The sequence below is a fragment of the Balaenoptera acutorostrata genome, chromosome 21, assembly GCF_949987535.1.
Source record: "Balaenoptera acutorostrata chromosome 21, mBalAcu1.1, whole genome shotgun sequence".
Classification (NCBI taxonomy): domain Eukaryota; kingdom Metazoa; phylum Chordata; class Mammalia; order Artiodactyla; family Balaenopteridae; genus Balaenoptera; species Balaenoptera acutorostrata.
The window spans coordinates 17192855-17213666 of NC_080084.1; the positions used below are offsets into that span (position 1 = coordinate 17192855).

The window sequence follows — 20812 nt, forward strand, 5'->3', positions numbered from 1 at the left end:
AAGCTGAAACCACCTGATTCTCGCAGGTCTGCTGGGGGTGCTGCCTTGGTCCGCCTTTCACGAAGGCACACGTGGGCCCTTTTCACAAAGATGCACCGTTTGGTGGCTGCCTGTCCATGGCTTACCTTCAACCTTCGGCACAAAAGTGCGGGTGGGGCAACGACCTGCTTGCTCCCCAACCTCCCTACCCCTTCCTCCTGCACGGGGCCGCATCTCAGAGCGCCAAGTGAGCTGTAGTTAGCTTCGTTTGTCCTAACTACTTCACAGATGTTTTTCATTTATCCTTCACTGGAATGATTTTCCTCCATTTTCTCATAAAGAGGATGTTTGCACCAGGATTGGGACTGAGAATGGTGGAGGGTGGCGTGAGGGGGCTCGGGGAGAGTGCTATTTACAGACCCTCAGGGCGAGTTCTGGAATTCTAGGTGACACTGCTGCAAATCCTTTGGCTTTCAGTGAAATCGCCTAGATCCTGCAGAACATCTTCAGCTGAAAGTACTTCCAACGGATGCTAAAAATACATTGCAGTTTATTTTCCTCAGTAGGGAGCATATGTGTTCCCACTTGACCTGGAAACACAAAGAGATCCAATGTTAAATTTAATGCTGCCCATTCCAAGATAAATCTGTTTTCTGGAGAGCAAGGGAAAGAAAAAACAACAGACATATTGGTATGATTTTGCCTTTGCTCTCTGGGGGAGTCAGTGCCTTGAACACATTTTTTATGTTCCCTGTTGGTAGTTAAATGACTACTCTCAGACTTCTTAGCTATTGCTGATATAAACTGGCTTGCATTCAAATCAGATGGTGAGTCCAAAGCAGATTTGTTAAATTTGGGGAAAGCGGGATGAGGAGTTTGATTTTTTTTTTTTTTACCTAAACAAAAATGTCAGATTCTTTGTATCTAATCTTAGATTGATAATTTAGCCTTCCATCTTCTTCTTTCTTTCTTTTAATGCTCTTCTCAAAAGACAATCTGAAGTGCCCTCTAATTGAAATATAGATTTTATGGACATTTGTATTAAATCTTTTCTCTCTAAAACGAAAAGCAAACAAATCAAATACAACTTATCTACAGATGGCATAGAAATTCTGTTTCCTGATGTAACATTTAATAACAGATGTTCAATCCACTTCTTGTAGTTTGGGGATACTGTTTGTTTAGAGCTTTTGGTTGCCCAGTATGACATTCTTCAATATTGTAAGAGCAAAGTTCCATCTTTACTGAAGATGAAGTCTCAGCCCTGCTCTCCAGCTGGTACCACACTCTGGAGCTTAAAATACACAGCCTGCCGACAGAGAACTAAGACCCATTCCCCTCCCCCCCAACCCCCGTCCAACCCCCCCCCCCCCGCTCCCCGAGAAATAGCACAGCAATTAAACATGAGCTTTGGACTCCACCTTTTTTTGAGTCTGGATTCTGCCACTCAATAGTTCTGCCTTCATTTTTCTCCATCTGTAAAAGGAGGATAATGATGGGACCTGCTGTTCAAGGCTGTTGTGAAGATTAAATGAAATACTGTGTGAAAAGCATACAGCACCTTGCCTGAGTACGTAGAAAACCTTGAATCCATATTAGCTATTATTACCGGTGATGATTCTTAGATACCCTGGTTAGTCGTGCCCAATATCAAAGCTAACTGACACCACCTCGAAGATCCACTTCCTGAACTGTCCTTTATCAGTTTTTTTTTAAATTAAGTAATTAATTAATTTTTATTTTTGGCTGCATTGGGTCTTTGTTGCTGCGCTTGGGCTTTCTCTAGTTGCCGGGTGCGGGGGCTATTCTTCATTGCCGTGCGTGGGCTTCTCGTTGTGGTGGCTTCTCTTGTTGCGGAGCACGCACTCTAGGCATGCAGGCTTCCGTAGTTGTGGCACATGGGCTCAGTAGTTGTGGCTCACAGGCTTAGTTGCTCCGTGGCATGTGGGATCTTCCCGGACCAGGGATCGAACCTGTGTCCCCTGCATTGGCAGGTGGATTCCTAACCCTGATGCACAGGGAAGTCCCCCGCATCAATTCTTAAGGCTTGATTTCTATCCTCTTCTTTGGGATAAGCCTAAAACCTTTTAGAGGGCATCCCTTCCTTTTCCTCTTTCTGTTTTCCTCTTGATTTCCTCCTCCAATAAAACCAAGCCAAGAAGGGTGTGGTCTGATGAAAATCATGGAGATGGATTTTCTCTTACTTACCTTTAACCAGATAGTAGGGAGCATTTTTGTTATTGTTTATTTAAAGCAAAATATCCAATGGATCTAAAATTATAAGAAAGGAGAAATATGAGAAGCCCTTTTCTTCTTTTCATGATAAAGGCAGCATATACTGAGCCTCTCCAGACTTCAAGGAGACAGCTAAGTAAATTTTCTCATGAAATGTTGTAGCCCACCCTTGGGTCTCATTTACACTGCAGGCTTAAGGAATAGCCATATTTCCTTTCAAGACTAGATGGGTAGTTTTGACACTCTAAAGTTAGTTAGAACCTCAAGCTCATGAATGTCCTCTCTGATAAGTTAGTAAGCATTTACAGGCATACCTCAGAGATGCTGTGGGTTCAGTTCCAGACCACGGCAATAAAGCGAATATCACACACATTTTTTGGTTTCCCAATGCATATAAAAGTTATGTTTACACTATACTGTAGTCTATTAAGTTTGCAATAGCATTATGTCTAAAAAAACAATGTATGTACCATAATTAAAAAATACTTTATTGCTAAAAAATGCTAAGCATCATCTGAGCCTTCAGCAAGTCTTAATCATTTTGCTGGTGGAGGGTCTTGCCTCGATGCTGATGGCTGCTGACTGATCAGGGTGGTGGCTGCTGAAGGCTGGGGTGGCCGTGACAATTTCTTATAATAAGACGGTGATGAAGTTCATCACACTGATCGACTCTGCCTTTCACTTAAACACTTAGAGGCCATTTTGAGGCTAGTAACTGGCCTAATTTCAATATTACTGTGTTTCAGGGAGGCCTGAGGAGAGGGAGGCAGGGGAAGGGCTGGTCACTGGAGCAGTCAGAACACACACATTTATTAAGTTTACCATCTTATATGAGCGCGGTTCATGCCCCCAAACACAAGAGTAACACCAAAGATCACTGATCATAGATCACCATAACAAATATAATAATGAAAAAGTTTGAAATAGTGCAAGAATTACCAAAATTTGACACACAGACATGAAGTGAACAAATGCTGTAGGAAAAATGGCGCTGATAGACTTGCTCAAGGCAAGGTTGCCACAAACCTTCAATTTGTAATAAACACAATGTCTGCGATGCACAATAAAGTGAAGTGCAATAAAACGAGGTCAGCCTAAGTAAATACATAAGTAAATAAATCAGAACTATTTTGAAAGTCTAAAGTAGCTGAAGTAAGTAAAAGTCCTGCATTTCTGGGAAGCTATGTTTTCTGAACTCTTGAAAGGTAAAGGGAGAGCAAGATAAAGACCAAGTAGGTTAACTAACTGTACTGGTTTCCTAGGATTGCCCTGGTTTTAGGTGCAGAATGTCTCCTGTCCTGGGAAACCCCTCAGTCTTGTGCACACTGGGACATTTGGTCACCCTAAAATAAAGATTTAAGTTGTGGTTGATGAAATTAAAATTCAGTGGAAAGGGTACTTATATATTATTTTCCAAATTATGTATCTTTAATATAAATGGAGTAATATAAATAAAAACAGAAAAAGCATAATGACTAAATACTCTCCTAAGAAGCTATCCATATATAGGCAAATCCTGGACACTTTGTCCATGCAGTTATAGAGGTTCATTTGGTAGCACTTATTCTAATTGCGAACTTTTTTCCTACAAGGAAATAATTAGCCTTTATAGGGTTCTTTTGGAAATCCCAAACTTTAGCATGACACCAGATATCCTACAGGCTGAGAAAGGAGAAAGTTTCCAAAGGAAATTGCTTAACATTTTCAACGATGGGAGGTCAAGAAAGGGAAAAGGGTGAGGTGACCTTCCAGAGAACAGTGCTGCTGGCACAGTGGGGACAGAAGGCAGATTACTGGGCCCAAGGAGGGACCCAGCGGAGAGGCTCCAGACGGCCTGAGACCACTTCTGTAAGATGTCAGGGAAAGGAAGTAAACCAATGAGCCAGCAGCTAGGGGGCAAGAAAAAAGTCTGTCAAGGTGGAGGAAAGTCTAGTGTGTTGAAGACAGAACAAAAGAAACCAGGGATGGAAAGCTTACTTGGAGCTTGTTGCTACCAAGAACAGAGGACTCCTGCCACCTGGGCCATTCAGACTGTTATCGAGAAATATTTTAATGGAAGACTCTGGCCCACGTGTCCAGGATCCTCCCTTCTAGCTAGCCACATCTTTTAAGGCCCAGCTCAAGACCTGGCCTCTATACATGTGCTCTCCCACTCCTTTAAATGACTTGTGCCGTCGCAGACGGTCTGGACTCTGGGAGCAAGCCAGTTGCAATCATACGGCAGCAGCTAAAATGAAAACAGTGTCAGAATAAGAAAAATAGGATAAACGTAAAAGTTTTGGAAAGTTTATAGCTTGGGTCCATGACATTGGGTAAACATCCAAGACAAGAAAACTTTTTTTTTTTTTAATAAAAGACTGACATTTTATTATATCAAAATTAAGAAATTTCTTTTTTTTTTAGAAAGTCAAATTTATGTATTTTTATTGTCCTTCTTTTCTCAATAAAAGGTAGCCTAAAAAAATTAAGAACTTTCTTACATCAAAAAAATTTTTAAAGAAAATGAAAAGACTCTTAGAAAAGATATTGGCATAAACACAGCAAGGGATTAATAAGAACACATAAAGAATTCTCATAAATCAATAAGAAAAGCAAAAGAAAAATGGGCAAAGATTTTTACAGAAGAATAAGCACCAACAAAAATACAGAGATGTTCAACCTCATTATTGATGAGGGACATGCAAATGAAATACCATTTTGTGGAATTCAATTGGCAAAAATTTAAAACTCTAATGTGTTAGAAAGACTTCGAAGCAAGAGTATCTTTTATACGTAAGACAAGAAAACCCTGAATAATCAGAGTCCCTATTCTCCAAACTGAGACTGTTTTTAGCTTTTAGGAAAACTCCAACACATGCACGGCCACTTAACATTGGCAGGGTCTGGGGCGAGAGCACAAGTGGAGGCCCATCTACCATACACCTAATCTTTAAATGTGCTACATCAGGCCAGTAAGTGTGGCTCACCCACACCCCTTTCATCCTAACCTGGGCTCTGTGAGGAGCCTGTGGGCTCACAGGAGCAATCAAGCTCCAGCCACACCCTGGAGGCCCAGGGATGTCCACATCAGCAACTCCTAAATGACTATGAAATACTGCCCACCTTCTCCAAGCAGGCTTCAGGCTGTTTGCACTGGGAATTTAGGGTCCTTCATACCAAGTGTGTTCCAGAAGGCAGAGGGGGCATATCCATTAACCCCTTGACCCATCAGAAACCTTACCACAAGGGGTGTGGTGACGCAAGAGGAGGACCAGCTTGTGTGCCGAGGCCAGGATCCTTCTTGCCTGAGTTTAACAAACATACTGGACACATTATCTTTTTCCAGTTATATTTTATCACTGCATTCTCCCAGTCTGACTTTCAAATAACTCTTGGACAAGACTTTACAATAAGGCTTCCCACAATATTGACTGTAACAGCTCAAGCAGCCTGAACAGCCCAGAAAGAATGTTCCCGCTGAGCAAACTCAAACACAGCAGGCTTCGGTGCTCCAGTGAGAGGCCCCAAACGGGGTGTTCTCTGGTCCTATCCAGCTTTTTTTTAATCAGATAAAGCAAATTACAGATTATCTCCTGGCAAAGGAAAAGCAGAGTTTTCAAATACATTTGAGATGGAAATATAATCTTCTGACAGCTTCTGAAAGGGAGCAGTTTAGGCTGGGTTATTTAGATCAAACCCAAACCACTTCAGTTTACCCTATGTGGAGTAGGGAGCTGATGCCTTCTCCAATCTTCTTCCTCAGGAGCTAAAGCCCGGAGGAGGTGGCGTCTGACTCAAGAATACCTTGAAGGTGACGCACTCAGGGGAATAACCCCACAAGGGGAGTCAGCACACCTGGCTCTTCTCTTCACCTGGCTGGTCAGTTGGGAGGTTGCTTCTTTTGGGTTGCCACCTCTGAGAATAAAAGGGCTAGCCTAGGTGATTTAGAATTTTCCTTGGGGCAGGAGGGTCTGGGGAACCCTTGAGCAGTTTGATCTTCTAGGAAGCCCTGCAGGGTGAACACAGCTCACTTGTACCTGTTAATGTACTTGGAATATCTGGGATTCACCTGGCCCCAGGAGCGTCCTCCAGTTACAGGATGTACCATCCCAGGCTGGATAACCATCACTGGGGCATATTTCCAGCTTGAGGTGCTCAGTCACTCTCTTTGAAGAGACAAACGATTACTACTGCACCGAATTTGGGTCCCCAAATGACAGCAACGTCATGTGTAGGGGAGAGCCACGACTGTTAACTGGTGCATTTAACCAATTAAATTCGACTTTGTGTCTGAAAACAATTTGCTTCATTATTAACCAAGCTGGAGGCAATGATGGAGGTGATATTCGGAGGCCTGATAGATTTCAAGGTTTGGGTAAATTCTGAAGAAACTACTTAGTATAGATGTGATCTCAAAGAAACTTCCTCAAATAATAAACAAACAAACAAACAAATAAATAAAATAAACCTTCAAGTTGAGCGTTGGGCTGCGAATTTTGCTTGAAATAGCTGCCGTTTTCTTAAACCTACAGCATAACAAGTACCGTAGAGTTGGGGGTATGGTATTTGTCTTCCGGGGCTGTTGGGAGGATGAATGGGATAGCCCAGATAAAACGGGGCGTGGCCCCCCTACCCCACCCCCAATGAGGCCGGCGAGGAGCCTGCTCAGAGCCTTCTGTCTGTCGGTCTGGCACAAAATAGGGACTCAATAAATATTTACCAAGTGCATGAACGGCTGCCTGCTTTTCTCCTTTTGTTTAGTCACACTCTCCTTTTAAGCTCCTACAAAGAAACCCAGGGCGCTGCATGCTGCCAGTTCCACTAGGGTGTGGATGTAGGGTGAGAGGAAGGGGAATGAGGAATCAGGGAGGCCAGGGATCCGAAACGAGAGGGAGGAAGAGAAAGATATGCTTAGAGGCCCAGGGCCAACAAAGAGCCAGACGCAGGCGAACCCAAGCGCTCTGCACCCGGGACGGGCCCCCAGCGCACCTCCCGCCCAGCGCCGTCCACGCCGCCGGCCTGCACCGGGCGAGGCGCCCCCAGTCCGCACCCGGCGCGGGTCAGTGCCCCCGCCCCCGGGGCGGTGCCGGGAACACGCGGCGCCTCCGGCGGTCACGTGGGGGCCGCTCCGCCGGGCGGCGCTGCTGCTTCCCGATCGCACCCTCCCAGTGCCGGGGACGCGGCGATCGTGCTCCCGCCGGAGCCTGGGGAAGCGGAGGCCAGGAGGCGGCCCGGCCCTGCGCCCACAGGATGCCCGCCGCGGAGCCGGGCGCCGCCGTCCTCGTGGAGCTGGCGGAGGCGACGACGCTGCGGGCCGCGGGGCCGCGGCGGCAAGGGTAGCGGGGCCGGAGTCGGCCCCGAGGCGCCGAAGGCGGGCGGAGTGGGAGGAGGAGCGGCAGGCATCCTCCGCGGCGCGGCGGGCGGGCGGCGGCCCTGCTGCCCCGGCGCGCCCCTGGCCCGGGAGCCCGGAGAATGCGAGCTGCGCTCCCCGCCGGCCACCGCCTCCCCCCGCGCCGTGCGCCCGACGACCCCCGGAGCTGCTCTTGTCGCCGCCGCCCCCCAGCTGCGGGCGCCCGGCCGCTGGCTGCGCTAGGACCCGCCGCCGCCGGTCGCCGAGGGCCGGTAGGAAGGGAGGAGCGGGAGCGAAAGGGCCCCGGAGACTGGCGCCCGCCGGGGCGCAGCGCGGCATGTAGCGGCGGGCTCCCGCGCGAGGGTGTCGGCCCGGCCCCGCCATGGCTGGGACGGACAGCGGGAACCTGAAGACGGTGAGGCTGTGGCGGGACGCCGCCCTGCGCGCCAGGAAGCTGCGGAGCAACCTGCGCCAGCTCACCCTCAGCGCGGCCGGGGGCTGCCCGGGGACCGACCAGCTCGACTCTCCCGACGCGCCCCAGCTCGTGCTGCCGGCCAACATCGGGGACATTGAGGTGCTGAACCTGGGGAACAACGGCCTGGAGGAGGTGCCCGACGGGCTGGGCTCGGCGCTGGGCAGCCTCCGCGTCCTGGTCCTGCGCCGGAACCGCTTCGCCCGGCTGCCCCCGGCGGTGGCCGAGCTGGGCCACCACCTCACCGAGCTGGACGTGAGCCACAACCGGCTGAGCGTCCTAAGCGCCGAGGTGGTGAGTGCCCTGCGCGAGCTGAGGAAGCTCAACCTCAGCCACAACCAGCTGCCCGCCCTGCCCGCCCAGCTGGGCGCGCTGATCCACCTGGAGGAGCTGGACGTCAGCTTTAACCGCCTGGCGCACCTGCCCGACTCCCTCTCCTGCCTCTCCCGCCTGCGCGCCATCGACGTGGACCACAACCAGCTCACGGCTTTTCCGTGGCAGCTGCTGCAGCTGGCGGCCCTGGAGGAGCTCGACGTGTCCAGCAACCGGCTGCGGGGCCTCCCTGAGGATATCAGTGCCCTGCGGGCCCTCAAGATCCTCTGGCTGAGCGGGACCGAGCTTGGCACCCTGCCCAGCGGCTTCTGCGAGCTGGCCAGCCTGGAGAGCCTCATGCTGGACAACAACGGGCTGCAGGCTCTGCCCGCCCAGTTCAGCCGCCTGCAGCGACTCAAAATGCTCAACCTCTCTTCCAACCTCTTGCAGGAGTTCCCCGCCGCGCTGCTGCCCCTGGCTGGTCTGGAGGAGCTCTACCTTAGTCGCAACCAGCTCACTTCAGTGCCATCCCTGATCTCGGGCCTGGGCCGTCTTCTCACCCTGTGGCTGGATAACAACCGGATCCGCTACCTGCCTGACTCCATCGTGGAGCTCACTGGCCTGGAGGAGCTGGTCCTGCAGGGGAACCAGATCGCTGTGCTGCCAGACAACTTTGGCCAGCTCTCCCGGGTGGGCCTGTGGAAGATCAAGGACAACCCGCTGATCCAGCCCCCCTACGAGGTCTGTATGAAGGGGATCCCCTACATCGCAGCTTACCAGAAGGAGCTGGCTCATTCCCAGCCGGCGGTCCAGCCCCGCCTCAAGCTGCTCCTGATGGGCTATAAAGCTGCAGGAAAGACCCTGCTCCGTCACTGCCTCACCGAGGACAGAGTGGAGGGGAACCAAGGAGGAGAGGACAAGAAGAGCCACCCGCCTTCACCTCCTCCCGTGAGCAAGGGCATCGAGGTGACCAGCTGGACAGCGGATGCCTCCCGGGGCCTGCGGTTCATCGTGTATGACTTAGCCGGGGATGACAGTTATGAGGTGATCCAGCCCTTCTTCCTCTCCCCGGGGGCCCTTTATGTGCTGGTGGTGAACTTGGCCACCTATGAGCCGCTCCGCTTTCCCACCACCGTGGGCTCCTTCTTGCATCGGGTAGGGGCCCGGGTGCCTCATGCCGTGGTGTGCATTGTGGGCACGCACGCTGACCTGTGCGGGGAGCAGGAGCTGGAGGAGAAGTGTCTGGACATCCACCGCCAGATCGCCCTGCAGGAGAAGCATGACGCCGAGGGCCTGAGCCATCTGGCCCAGGTGGTGGATGAGGCGCTGGCCCGGGACTTTGAGCTCCGCTCCGCCAGCCCCCATGCAGCCTACTACGGTGTGTCCGACAAGAACCTTCGGCGGCGCAAGGCCCACTTTCAGTACCTGCTCAACCACCGGCTGCAGATCCTCTCCCCTGTGCTGCCCGTGAGCTGCAGGGACCCACGCCAGCTACAGCGCCTGCGGGACAAACTGCTCTCAGTGGCCGAGCACCGGGAAATCTTTCCCAACCTCCACAGAGTACTGCCTCGGTCCTGGCAGGTGCTGGAGGAGCTGCACTTCCAGCCCCCTCAGGCGCAGCGGCTCTGGCTCAGCTGGTGGGACTCGGCTCGCCTGGGCCTGCAGGCCGGCCTGACCGAGGACCGGCTGCAGAGCGCCCTCTCCTACCTGCACGAGAGCGGCAAGCTGCTCTACTTTGAGGACAGCCCGGCCCTCAAGGAGCACGTCTTCCACAACCTCTCCCGCCTCATCGACATCCTCAACGTATTCTTCCAGAGGGATCCTTCCTTGCTGCTGCATAAGCTGCTCCTGGGGACCAGCGGCGAGGGCGAGGCTGAGAGCCGGGGTGAAAGCTCCCCGCTGATGGCGCCGCCCGCCCCAAGCCAGGATGCGCTCCGGGCCACCCAGCTCCATCATTACGTGGAGGGCTTTCTGCTGCATGGGCTCCTGCCGGCCCACGTCATCCGGCTGCTGCTGAAGCCTCACATCCAGGCTCAGCAGGACCTGCAGCTCCTGCTGGAGCTGCTGGAGAAGATGGGACTCTGTTACTGCCTCAACAAAGCCAAGGGCAAGCCTCTGAATGGGTCCACGGCCTGGTACAAGTTCCCGTGCTATGTGCAGAACGAGGTGCCCCACGCGGAGGCCTGGATTAACGGGACCAACCTGGCCGGGCAGTCCTTTGTGGCTGAGCAGTTGCAGATTGAATATAGCTTTCCCTTCACCTTTCCACCCAGCTTGTTTGCACGCTACAGCGTCCAGATCAACAGCCATGTGGTGCACAGGTCGGATGGCAAACTTCAGATCTTTGCATACAGAGGGAAAGTCCCTGTGGTGGTGAGTTACAGACCTGCCAAGGGGGTCCTGCAGCCGGACACGCTGTCCATTGCCAGCCACGCATCCTTACCGAACATATGGACGGCATGGCAAGCCATAACCCCCTTAGTAGAGGAACTGAATGTCCTACTTCAGGAATGGCCTGGACTGCACTACACCGTGCACATTCTCTGTTCTAAGTGCCTTAAGAGAGGGTCACCCAATCCACACGCTTTCCCAGGTAAGAGGGGAGAGGGATGTGTCTCTCTTGCGGTATGTTTTAAGATGCATTTTGGGAAGATATTTGTTTCTCCTTTGGCAGACTGTTTGCTTAACCTCACTGGCTCCCCAGGAGAGCTTTTCAAGGTAAACAGAGGGGGATTTGGGGACAAGCAAAAGGCAGTAAGTATGTGAGCAATATGAATACAGTCCCCAGTATCATGTATCATACTCTTCTAATAGCAAGACTCAAACTTCCAAAGTGGGTTCCAGTCAAAACATTTTGGATCTCCTTTTCCCTCTTCCCAATTCAGCCCGCCTTTCCTGGAAGGAAATGTCAGATGGTTGAACAGAAGATGAGTGGTGTCTGATGCCGAGCCCTGGGCTATAATGCTTATTAGACACATCTCGAAGGGGTGCTCTGAGTTTGAGATGTCTAGTTTCATATTCTTTTGTTTAACTTCAGAGTGTGACCATAATGCAGAAATTATTGCTCCTTTTTCTTAAGAAATTCCAGAGAAGAATGTTTCATAATCGGGGTGAATGATGGATTAGTAAAGACAAAAATGTCAGTCTGTAAGGCATGACTCAATCCTGGGATCACTGTTTCACCCACTGCACTCTAGGGCATGAAAGAGAGATTACTGAAATCTCTTAAGGGGAGTTTTTTGGGTATTTCCTGGTAATTTTGTGCTTTACCGACATCTTAAGGCCCGGTTTTTGGTTAAGTGTTAGAGAGTGGAGCTTTATGGAGGTCCTTTGTAAGAGATGGAAGGGACAAGAAACTGACACGAGTTTTTAGGTTTTTTTTGTTTTTGTTTGTTTTCCTCCTTTGGGGAGTGTTTTCCAGCAGACTTTTTTTTTTTTTTTTTTTTAACTGTTTCAGGTGAGTGGGAGAATTCCAGGACTGGTAGGGTTTTTCAAGCCTGGTTAATTGGTATCCTAAGCGTCTATTTGGGAACGGGTCCATTTCTTCACCCTTTGGAACTCTTCTCTAAACAGCTCTGATTTTTGTGAAGCAGGCTTAGTTAACATTCCAAGTGTCCTAAGGACAAACCCAATAATAGCATCACTGCCAGTTTCTCCCCTCGGTCCCCCACCTCTGGGTACATTGAGGGGGGTGATGAAATGGAAGACTGTACGCCACTGTCATCTTTGTCCTAGTCTGAATGCTGCTCGTAATAGTATCGGGAAGGAATTGGACACCAATATTTCCGAAGGTAACATCTCCCTGTTGCCCTAGATCTAGGTTGAGTTTAATTCATCAGCTGAAAAAAGCCACCATATCCAGTTACCAGTCAATTAAGCCGTCCATTCTGTATGATTATCTGGTGTCTCCTCACAGTTTACGACTTGGTAGCCTTTTCAGTTTGCTTTATATTTGCCATTGTCTTTATTCATGAAAGCAAAATTCTTCTCTATTGTGCCACTAAATTGAAGAAAGTGGTTGAGAATTACATATTCACAGAGCAGATTATTGAAGGAGCTACTTAAAGCCAGTTCTTAACACAAAGATGGAGCGTTAATAAAACTGATGTTATTAACAACAAAGGGGAACACATAGGTTATTGAACAAGTAAGGATCTGTGCAGAGGAATTCGAAGAACTTTGAAGAGTAAACAATGAGGCTGAATTTTTTTTTTTTTCTAATCTCAGCTCTTTATTTTTTAACAGTCATAAATTCCACAAACAAGCTGTCTCCAGATGCAGAGACAACCCCATTCTCTTGTTATTGTTTTGCCTTTTTGTCTTTCAAGGAGGTTCACCTGGTTTGCAATCCAGGCTATAGGGAAGAGGTGGCTTTTTCAACGTAAAAAGCAATTAAATGATTGAAAATTGTCAAATTATCTTATGTAGTGAGTAGGAATAACTCCACAGCTGTTTTTATAATATGGACTGCAGGCTTCTGTCTTGTTTATGGTCAGAGAAAGAAATTATCTTTTTTGCTTCGTTCAGGATTGATTTCTTCCAAAAGCAGCAGAGGGTACAGAGTAGTGGGAAAAGATGATTATAGTACATTTATTATATTAAGAAGACAAAGAAAAAACTACATTTTCCTCTTTCATAATTTTCTGCGATAGCCATCATTTGTTAGTATTTGTCACAATTCTGAAAGATTTGAGAAGAGCTAAAATAATGAAAAGCTAGAAGGTGATGTAGGAACAAACGTATAACGTTGGGTGTTCAGTTAGTGAGGGCATACATTTAAAAATATGCTCAACGAGTCCCTAGATTATTAAAATATATTGTAACTCAGCAGAAACCTTTGAATCTCTTGGTAGCCTTTTGTTTCTTTAAGAAGTCATTTTGCTTTTTAGAGACATGAAAAAAGTTCGTTACTTAGTTTTACATTTTATTAAAGTGACAAGTTCTCTTGTAAACTAGCAATTTTATATACAATGGTGAAAAAACACTGGCTGTTAAATTTGTTTCAGCTTCAAGACATTAAGATTAAATAGGAAATTAATCAAAGTGTCTCCTTTGATTTTATACGGAAGAAACAAAGTTGCATTATTATCTTAAAAAGTTTGTGTGTGTGTGTGAAAAGCCCATTTTGGCTCTGTCCCTGTGGATGGGACATTGAATTTTCTGGCCTGAGCTGCACTGAGGTAGTTGGCCTAGGGAAGTATAACGCTAGATTTCTCTTTTCTTATTTTGATTTACAAAAGAAATGCAATGTTTTGGAAAATCCTTAGTCACCAGGCCACTTGTTTTGAAAAGTTCTTGTAAAAAAGATCTAAGCACCGTGTCAGAGAGGTCACCTGTTTGTTTCATTTGAGATAAATGGGTTGAGTGATAAGAGAGGCTTTCGGAAACTCAAGGCCCATGATGCAGCCTACATGTCAGGTGTGAGTCTTTGCCTACTTTCTGCAACGACTTTACTGCTAGCACCTGACAGCCAGGCTTCCTCATCCTTAACGAGGGAACTCCGTGGAATGTTCTTGGCCTTGAGTAAGTTTCTTCTTGCGGGATATTTATCTATGCTCTCGTTCTTTTCCACCAACATGACATCTAAACCAGGAGAGCTGACTGCTCCTGAGGTTGGATAATGTGTGGCCTACGGATGTAAGATGTGGAGGTGAGGACGGAGGTCCACAGCGAGATTCTAGTGCTTTGCTATCCATTTCAGTATTTGAAAGGATGCTGTGTGTTTTTAAATTGGAAGAGTGCATCTTGGTGAGATGAACTTGGGCCGCGTGTGATTTTTCATGAAATATCCTACTCTCCAAATTATTCAAGGTCACTCTTAAGAATAATTAGAAAGCAACCCAGAGCAGTAGGCAGAGAATTGGTAGATGATGTTTTATATGTTTGATCCCTTTCATTCACTCAGTTGCTCAGCACCCTGCCGCTTCTCCCTTGTGAAGTGCCTTTTGTCCTCGTTTAATTTCTTACACACTCTGTACCTCTCTGAAGCCCTCAGTGAATTTTGCCTTGTTCTGTGGCTGTTTGTGTAGGCCATAATATCTCTTTGATTAGCTTGTTCACTTGCTTCCTCCAAGCAAGAAACATGCCTGAGGCTTTGTGGCTTCTGTAAGAGCCTCTCAACTGTCTGCTGGATGATTGGTCTTAGTGAGAAATCTCTTTTTTGTTTTCTTTGATAGTCACATACTCTGTCAGATTCCCAGGTGGTACTCTTGTAGTCATCTCGCTTTGTCCTGTGTCCCAGCTTCCCTCCCCCACACTTGTCCCTCTGTTGTTCTCTTCGTGACTGTATTACTGGCCTTGCCCTTGAATGGGCCCTTCACTTTGACCACTGAAGCAAAGCAAAATTCTTGCCTTGTTCTATCTCAGTTTTAGATTTGAGCATGACCTAGTTGCTCAGATTGAATTAGTCATTGTTTTTAATTTTGCAAAGGTTATTAAATATCTTTTTGGTTTGGCTTTATTAATACTGATACCGCTCGGCTTTTGTTTTTGTGGAGAGTCCTCTTTGAACTCTCTTGGGCTTTGTTTCATAGAAACATCAAAACCTTCATCATGCAGTGGACGAAAGAAACTCCCTGCATAACAGAATTCAAAGACTTGAAAGGCCTTTGGAGTGTTCAAATTATTTTGAATATTAGGTGCCTCTTCTTTAAACTCTAGAATAAACTCTCAAGTCCATCCCTGCACAAGTTTAGAATTTCCTAGAGAAAGTATTTTTTAATTTGTTAACAGACATTTTGTGTCGTTCTCTGCCACCTGCTTGTCTTATCCTCCAGAAAACCTCACCTATTTTAGTTCTTACTCATTTTCTTCATCTGAACACCTAGAACATGTATAGGGTGTACTTCACAGGGTTGTTCTGAGCATTAGGTGAGAGACTGTGTCGGGGAAAGCAGTTACCCCCCGTGTCTGGAGGAAGTGAGGGGCTTCTGCTCTGTGTACCAGAGGGGGGCCGTGGTGGGGAGGGCTGATATGGGAGTGAACATTTCTGGTTGATTTCTCCCTTCACCCACCAACTTGTTTCTCTCCATGGGAGTCTGTTTTGATTAAGGATCTGACCATCCATCAGGGAGCTTTTTTTTTTTTTTTTTTTTTTTTAAAAACGCAGGGGACCAGTAGTGCTGGTCTCATCTCTTGCCCTCTCTTGTCTGCTGCAGCTGAGGCCCTCCTGGGCCTGGGGCTGGAGAGGAGAGTTGTTTGCGTTTCAGGCTCTGCTTGGGGCAGGCCCAGCCAGATCTCTAGTCCCCTGGTTCAGCTGCTCTGATTGCAAAACCAGGTGTCAGGTTGCTGTCAGGTTTACTGTCCTCTGGGGGCTGGCTACCTTCACTTCGGTGGGGAGGGCTGTGGAGGCCTCATTTTGGCCTGCCTTCCCCAGACCTGCTCCGGCACTCCTGAAGCTGACCCTTGGATCCCCGTTTAGTGCTTCGAGTCTGCACGGCCTGTAGAACCCAGAGTGGCTGACAGACATCTCAGACAGCCCCAGAATACGTACGATGGCATGTCTTTCTTGAACCACCAAGACCCTCTCCGTGAAAGGTGTGGCAGTTTGCTCTGCAGTTGTACCCTCACTTCTCTGAGTTCTGATGTCTCATGTGATGGTACATCGCACCTGGGATGGTGCCTGGCACAGGGCCGAGCAGGTAGAAGGGACTCAAAGCGGATTCGTTATTTTTCAAGAACTCAAGAAATTCTAGTGTTTCTTAATTGATTCCTTGGCAGAGTGGTTTTTTTTAGGTTGCTTGTGATGTTTTTTATCTCAGAGTGTGTACTTTAATAGAAACGTGTATAATTTTCCCATGGGATTTTTCTGCCACGTCAATCCCTGCCCTCTGTGTACACCCTCCTGACTCTTACAGAGATGGGGGAGGAGTGGGCGAGGGGCAGCTTATCATGATGAAGGTGAGTGAAGCGTGGAAGTTGGCTACAGAAAGCTTCCACCACCTGACATCACAGTCGCTCTCCTTGAGGCAGTGGGCACTCCCCTCCCTCCTGTCTCATAGCTCTTTCTTTCTTTCTTTTTTCTTTTTCTTTTATTTTTTTTGGAATTTTGGAATTTTATTTTTTTATACAGCAGGTTCTTATTCGTTATCCATTTTATACATATTAGTGTGCACATGTCAATCCCAATCTCCCAATTCATCACACCATCCCCCCCTCTCCCCCACCCCCCCAACTGGCCACTTTCCCCCCTTGGTGTCCATAGGTTTGTTCTCTACATCTGTGTCTCTATTTCTGGCCTGCAAACCGGTTCATCTGTACCATTTTTCTAGGTTCCACATATATGCGTTAATATACGATATTTGTTTTTTCTGACTTACTTCACTCTGTATGACAGTGTCTAGATCCATCCACGTCTCAACAAGTGACCCAATTTCGTTCCTTTTTATGGCTGAGTAATATTCCATTGTATATATGTACCAAATCTTCTTTATCCATTCATCTGTCGATGGGCATTTAGGTTGCTTCCATGACCTGGCTATTGTAAATAGTGCTGCAATGAACATTGGGGTGCATGTGTCTTTTTGAATTATGGTTTACTCTGGGTACATGCCCAGTAGTGGGCTTGCTGGGTCATATGGTAGTTCTATTTTTAGTTTTTTAAGGAACCTACATTACTGTTTTCCATAGTGGCTGTATCAATTTACATTCCCAACAACAGTGCAAGAGGATTCCCTTTTCTCCACACCCTCTCCAGCATTTGTTGTTTGTAGATTTTCTGATGATGCCCATTCTAACTGGTGTGAGGTGATACCTCACTGTAGTTTGATTTGCATTTCTCTAATAATTAGTGATGTTGAGAAGCTTTTCATGTGCTTCTTGGCCATCTGTATGTCTTCTTTGGAGAAATGTCTATTTAGGTCTTCTGCCCATTTTTGGATTGGGTTGTTTGTTTTTTTAATATTGAGCTGCATGAGCTGTTTATATATTTTGGAGATTAATCCTTTGTCCGTTGATTCATTTGCAAATATTTTCTCCCATTCTGAGGGTTTTCTTTTCATCTTGTTTGTAGTTTCCTTTGCTTTACAAAAGCTTTTAAGTTTCATTAGGTCCCATTTGGTTATTTTTGTTTTTATTTCCATTACTCTAGGAGGTGGATCAAAAAAGACCTTGCTGCGATTTATGTCAAAGAGTGTTCTTCCTAAGTTTTCCTCTAAGAGTTTTATAGTGTCCAGTCTTACATTTAGGTCTCTAATCCATCTGGAGTTTATTTGTTTATGGTGTTAGGGAGTGTTCTAATTTCATTCTTTTACATGTAGCTGTCCAGTTTTCCCAGCACTACTTATTGAAGACACTGTCTTTTCTCCACTGAATATCCTTGCCTCCTTTGTCATAGATTACTTGACCATAGGTGCGTGGGTTTATCTCTGGGCTTTCTGTCCTCTTGCATTGATCTATATTTCTGTTTTTGTGCCAGTACCATATTGTATTGATTACTGTAGCTTTGTAGTATAGTCGGAAGTCAGGAAGTCTGATTCCTCCAGCTCCGTTTTTTTCCCTCAAGACTGCTTTGGCTATTCGGGGTCTTTTGTGTCTCCATACAAATTTTAAGACTTTTTGTTCTAGTTCTGTAAAAAATGCCATTGGTAATTTATCTGTAGATTGCTTTGGGTAGTATAGTCATTTTCACAATATTGATTCTTCCAATCCAAGAACATGGTATATCTCTCCATCTGTTTGTATCATCTTTAATTTCTTTCATCAATGTCTTATAGTTTTCTGCATACAGGTCTTTTGTCTCCCTAGGTAGGTTTATTCTTGGTATTTTATTCTTTTTGTTGCAATGGTAAATGGGAGTGTTTCCTTAATTTCTCTTTCAGATTTTTCATCATTAGTGTATACGAATGAAAGACTTCTGTGCATTAATTTTGTATCCTGCTACTTTACCAAATTCATTGATTAGCTCTAGTAGTTGTCTGGTGGCATCTTTAGGATTCTCTATGTATAGTATCATGTCATCTGCAAACAGTGATAGTTTTACTTCTTTTCCAATTTATATTCCTTTTATTTGTTTTTCTTCTCTGATTGCCGTAGCTAGGACTTCCAAAACTATGTCGAATAATAGTGGTGAGAGTGGACATCTTTGTCTTGTTCCTAATCATAGAGGAAATGCATTCAGTTTTTTACCATTGAGAATGATGTTTGCTGTGGGTTTGTCATATATGGCTTTTATTATGTTGAGGTAGTTTCCCTCTGTGCCCACTTTCTGGAGAGTTTTTATTATAAATGGGTGTTGAATTTTGTCAGAAGCTTTTTCTGCATTGATTGAGATGATCATATGGTTTTTATTCTTCAGTTTGTTACTATGGTGTATCACATTGATTGATCTGTGTATATTGAAGAATCTTTGCATCCCTGGGATAAATCCCACTTGATCATGGTGTATGATCCTTTTAATGTGTTGTTGGATTCTGCTTGCTAGTATTTTGTTGAGGATTTTTGCATCTATATTCATCAGTGATATTGGTCTGTAATTTTCTTTTTTTGTAGTATCTTTGTCTGGTTTTGGTATCAGCGTGTTAGTGGCCTCATAGAATGAGTTTGGGAGTGTTCCTTCCTCTGCAATTTTTTGGAAGAGTTTAAGAAGGATGGGTGTTAGCTCTTCTCTAAATGTTTGATAGAATTCACCTGTGAAGCCATCTGGTCCTGGACTTTTGTTTGTTGGAAGATTTTTAATCACAGTTTCAATTTCATTACTTGTGATTGGTCTGTTCATATTTTCTATTTCTTCCTGGTTCAGTCTTGGAAGGTTATACCTTTTTCCAGGTTGTCCATTTTACTGGCATAGAGTTGCTTGTAGTAGTCTCTTAGGATGCTTTGTATTTCTGCGGTGTCTGTTGTAACTTCTCCTTTTTCATTTCTAATTTTATTGAGTCCTCTCCCTCTTTTTCTTGGTGAGTCTGGCTAATGGTTTATCAATTTTGTTTATCTTCTCAAAGAACCAGCTTTTAGTTTTATTGATCTTTGCTATTGTTTTCTTTGTTTCTATTTCATTTATTTCTACTCTGTTCTTTATGATTTCTTTCCTTCTACTAACTTTGGGTTTTGTTTGTTCTTCTTTCTCTAGTTCCTTTAGATGTAAGGTTAGATTGTTTATTTGAGGTTTTTCTTGTTTCTTGAGGTAGGCTTGTATTGCTATAAAGCTCCCTCTTAGCACTGCTTTTGCTGCATCCCATAGGTTTTGGATCATCGTGTTTTCATTGTAATTTGTCTCTAGGTATTTTTTGCTTTCCTCTTTGATTTCTTCAGTGATCTCTTGGTTATTTAGTAACATATAGTTTAGCCTCCATGTGTTTGTGTTTTTTATGTTTTTTCCCCTGTAATTGATTTCTAATCGCATAGTGTTGTGGTCAGAAAAGATGTTTGAAATGATTTCAATTTTCTTAAATTTACTGAGGCTTGATTTGTGACCCAAGATGTGATCTATCCTGGAGAATGTTCCATGCACACTTGCGAAGAAAGTGTAATCTGTTATTTTTGGATGGAATGTCTTATAAATATCAATTAAATTTATCTGGTCTACTGTGTCATTTAAAGCTTGTGTTTCCTTATTAACTTTCTGTTTGGATGATCTGTCCATTGGTGTAAGTGAGGTGTTCAAGTCCCCCACTATTGTTGTGATTTCCTCTTTTAGAGCTGTTAGCAGTTGCCTTATGTGTTGAGGTGCTCCTATGTTGTGTGCATATATATTTATAATTGTTATATCTTCTTCTTGGATTGATCCATTGATCATTATGTAGTGTCCTTCCTTGTCTCTTTTTTTAATAAATTTATTTGTTTATTTATTTTTGGCTGTGTTGGGTCTTCGTTGCTGTGCGCGGGCTTTCTCTAGTTGTGGCGAGCGGGGGCTATTGTTTGTTGCAGTGCATGGGTTTCTCATTGCAATGGCTTCTCTTGTTGCGGAGCATGGGCTCTAGGCGTGTGGGCTTCAGTAGTTGTGGCACATGGGCTCAGTAGTTGTGGCTCGTGGGCTCTAGAGCTCAGGTTCAGTAGTTGTGGCGGACGGGCTTAGTTGTTCCACGGCATGTGGGACCTTTCTGAACCAGGGCTCGAACCTGTGTCCCCTGCATTGGCAGGCAGATTCTTAACCACTGCACCACCAGGGAAGTCCCCTTCCTTGTCTTTTGTAACATTCTTTATTTTAAAGTCTATTTTACCTGATACGAATATTGCAACTCCAAGTTTCTTTTGATTTCCATTTTCATGGAATATCTTTTTCCATTCCCTCACTTTCAGTCTGTATGTGTCCTTAGGTCTGAAGTGGGTCTATTGTAGACAGCATATATACGGGTCTTGTTTTTGTATCCATTCAGCCAGTCTGTGTCTTTTGGCTGGGGCATTTAATCCATTTACGTTCAAGGTTATTATTGATATGCATGTTCCTGTTAACCATTTTCTTAATTGTTTTGGGATTGTTTTTGTAGGTCCTTTTCTTCTCTTGTGTTTCCCACTTAGAGAAGTTCCTTTAGCATTTGTTGTAGAGCTGG

General features: G+C 45.9%; 1 protein-coding gene across 7 annotated transcripts in view; it reads left to right on the forward strand.

The window, feature by feature from the left end:
• The first annotated feature begins 7338 nt into the window (after positions 1–7338).
• MFHAS1 (multifunctional ROCO family signaling regulator 1) overlaps positions 7339–20812 on the forward strand; it is a 127209-nt gene continuing 113735 nt past the window's right edge. For all 7 annotated transcript variants that reach the window (XR_009006524.1, XR_009006525.1, XM_057537316.1 and 4 more), the window contains exon 1: positions 7339–10920. Coding sequence is in view for 5 of the 7 variants with exons in the window: in XM_057537316.1 (XP_057393299.1) it covers positions 7926–10920 (2995 nt within the window). In the remaining 2 variants the exon portion in view is untranslated. The remainder of the gene's footprint in view (positions 10921–20812) is intronic.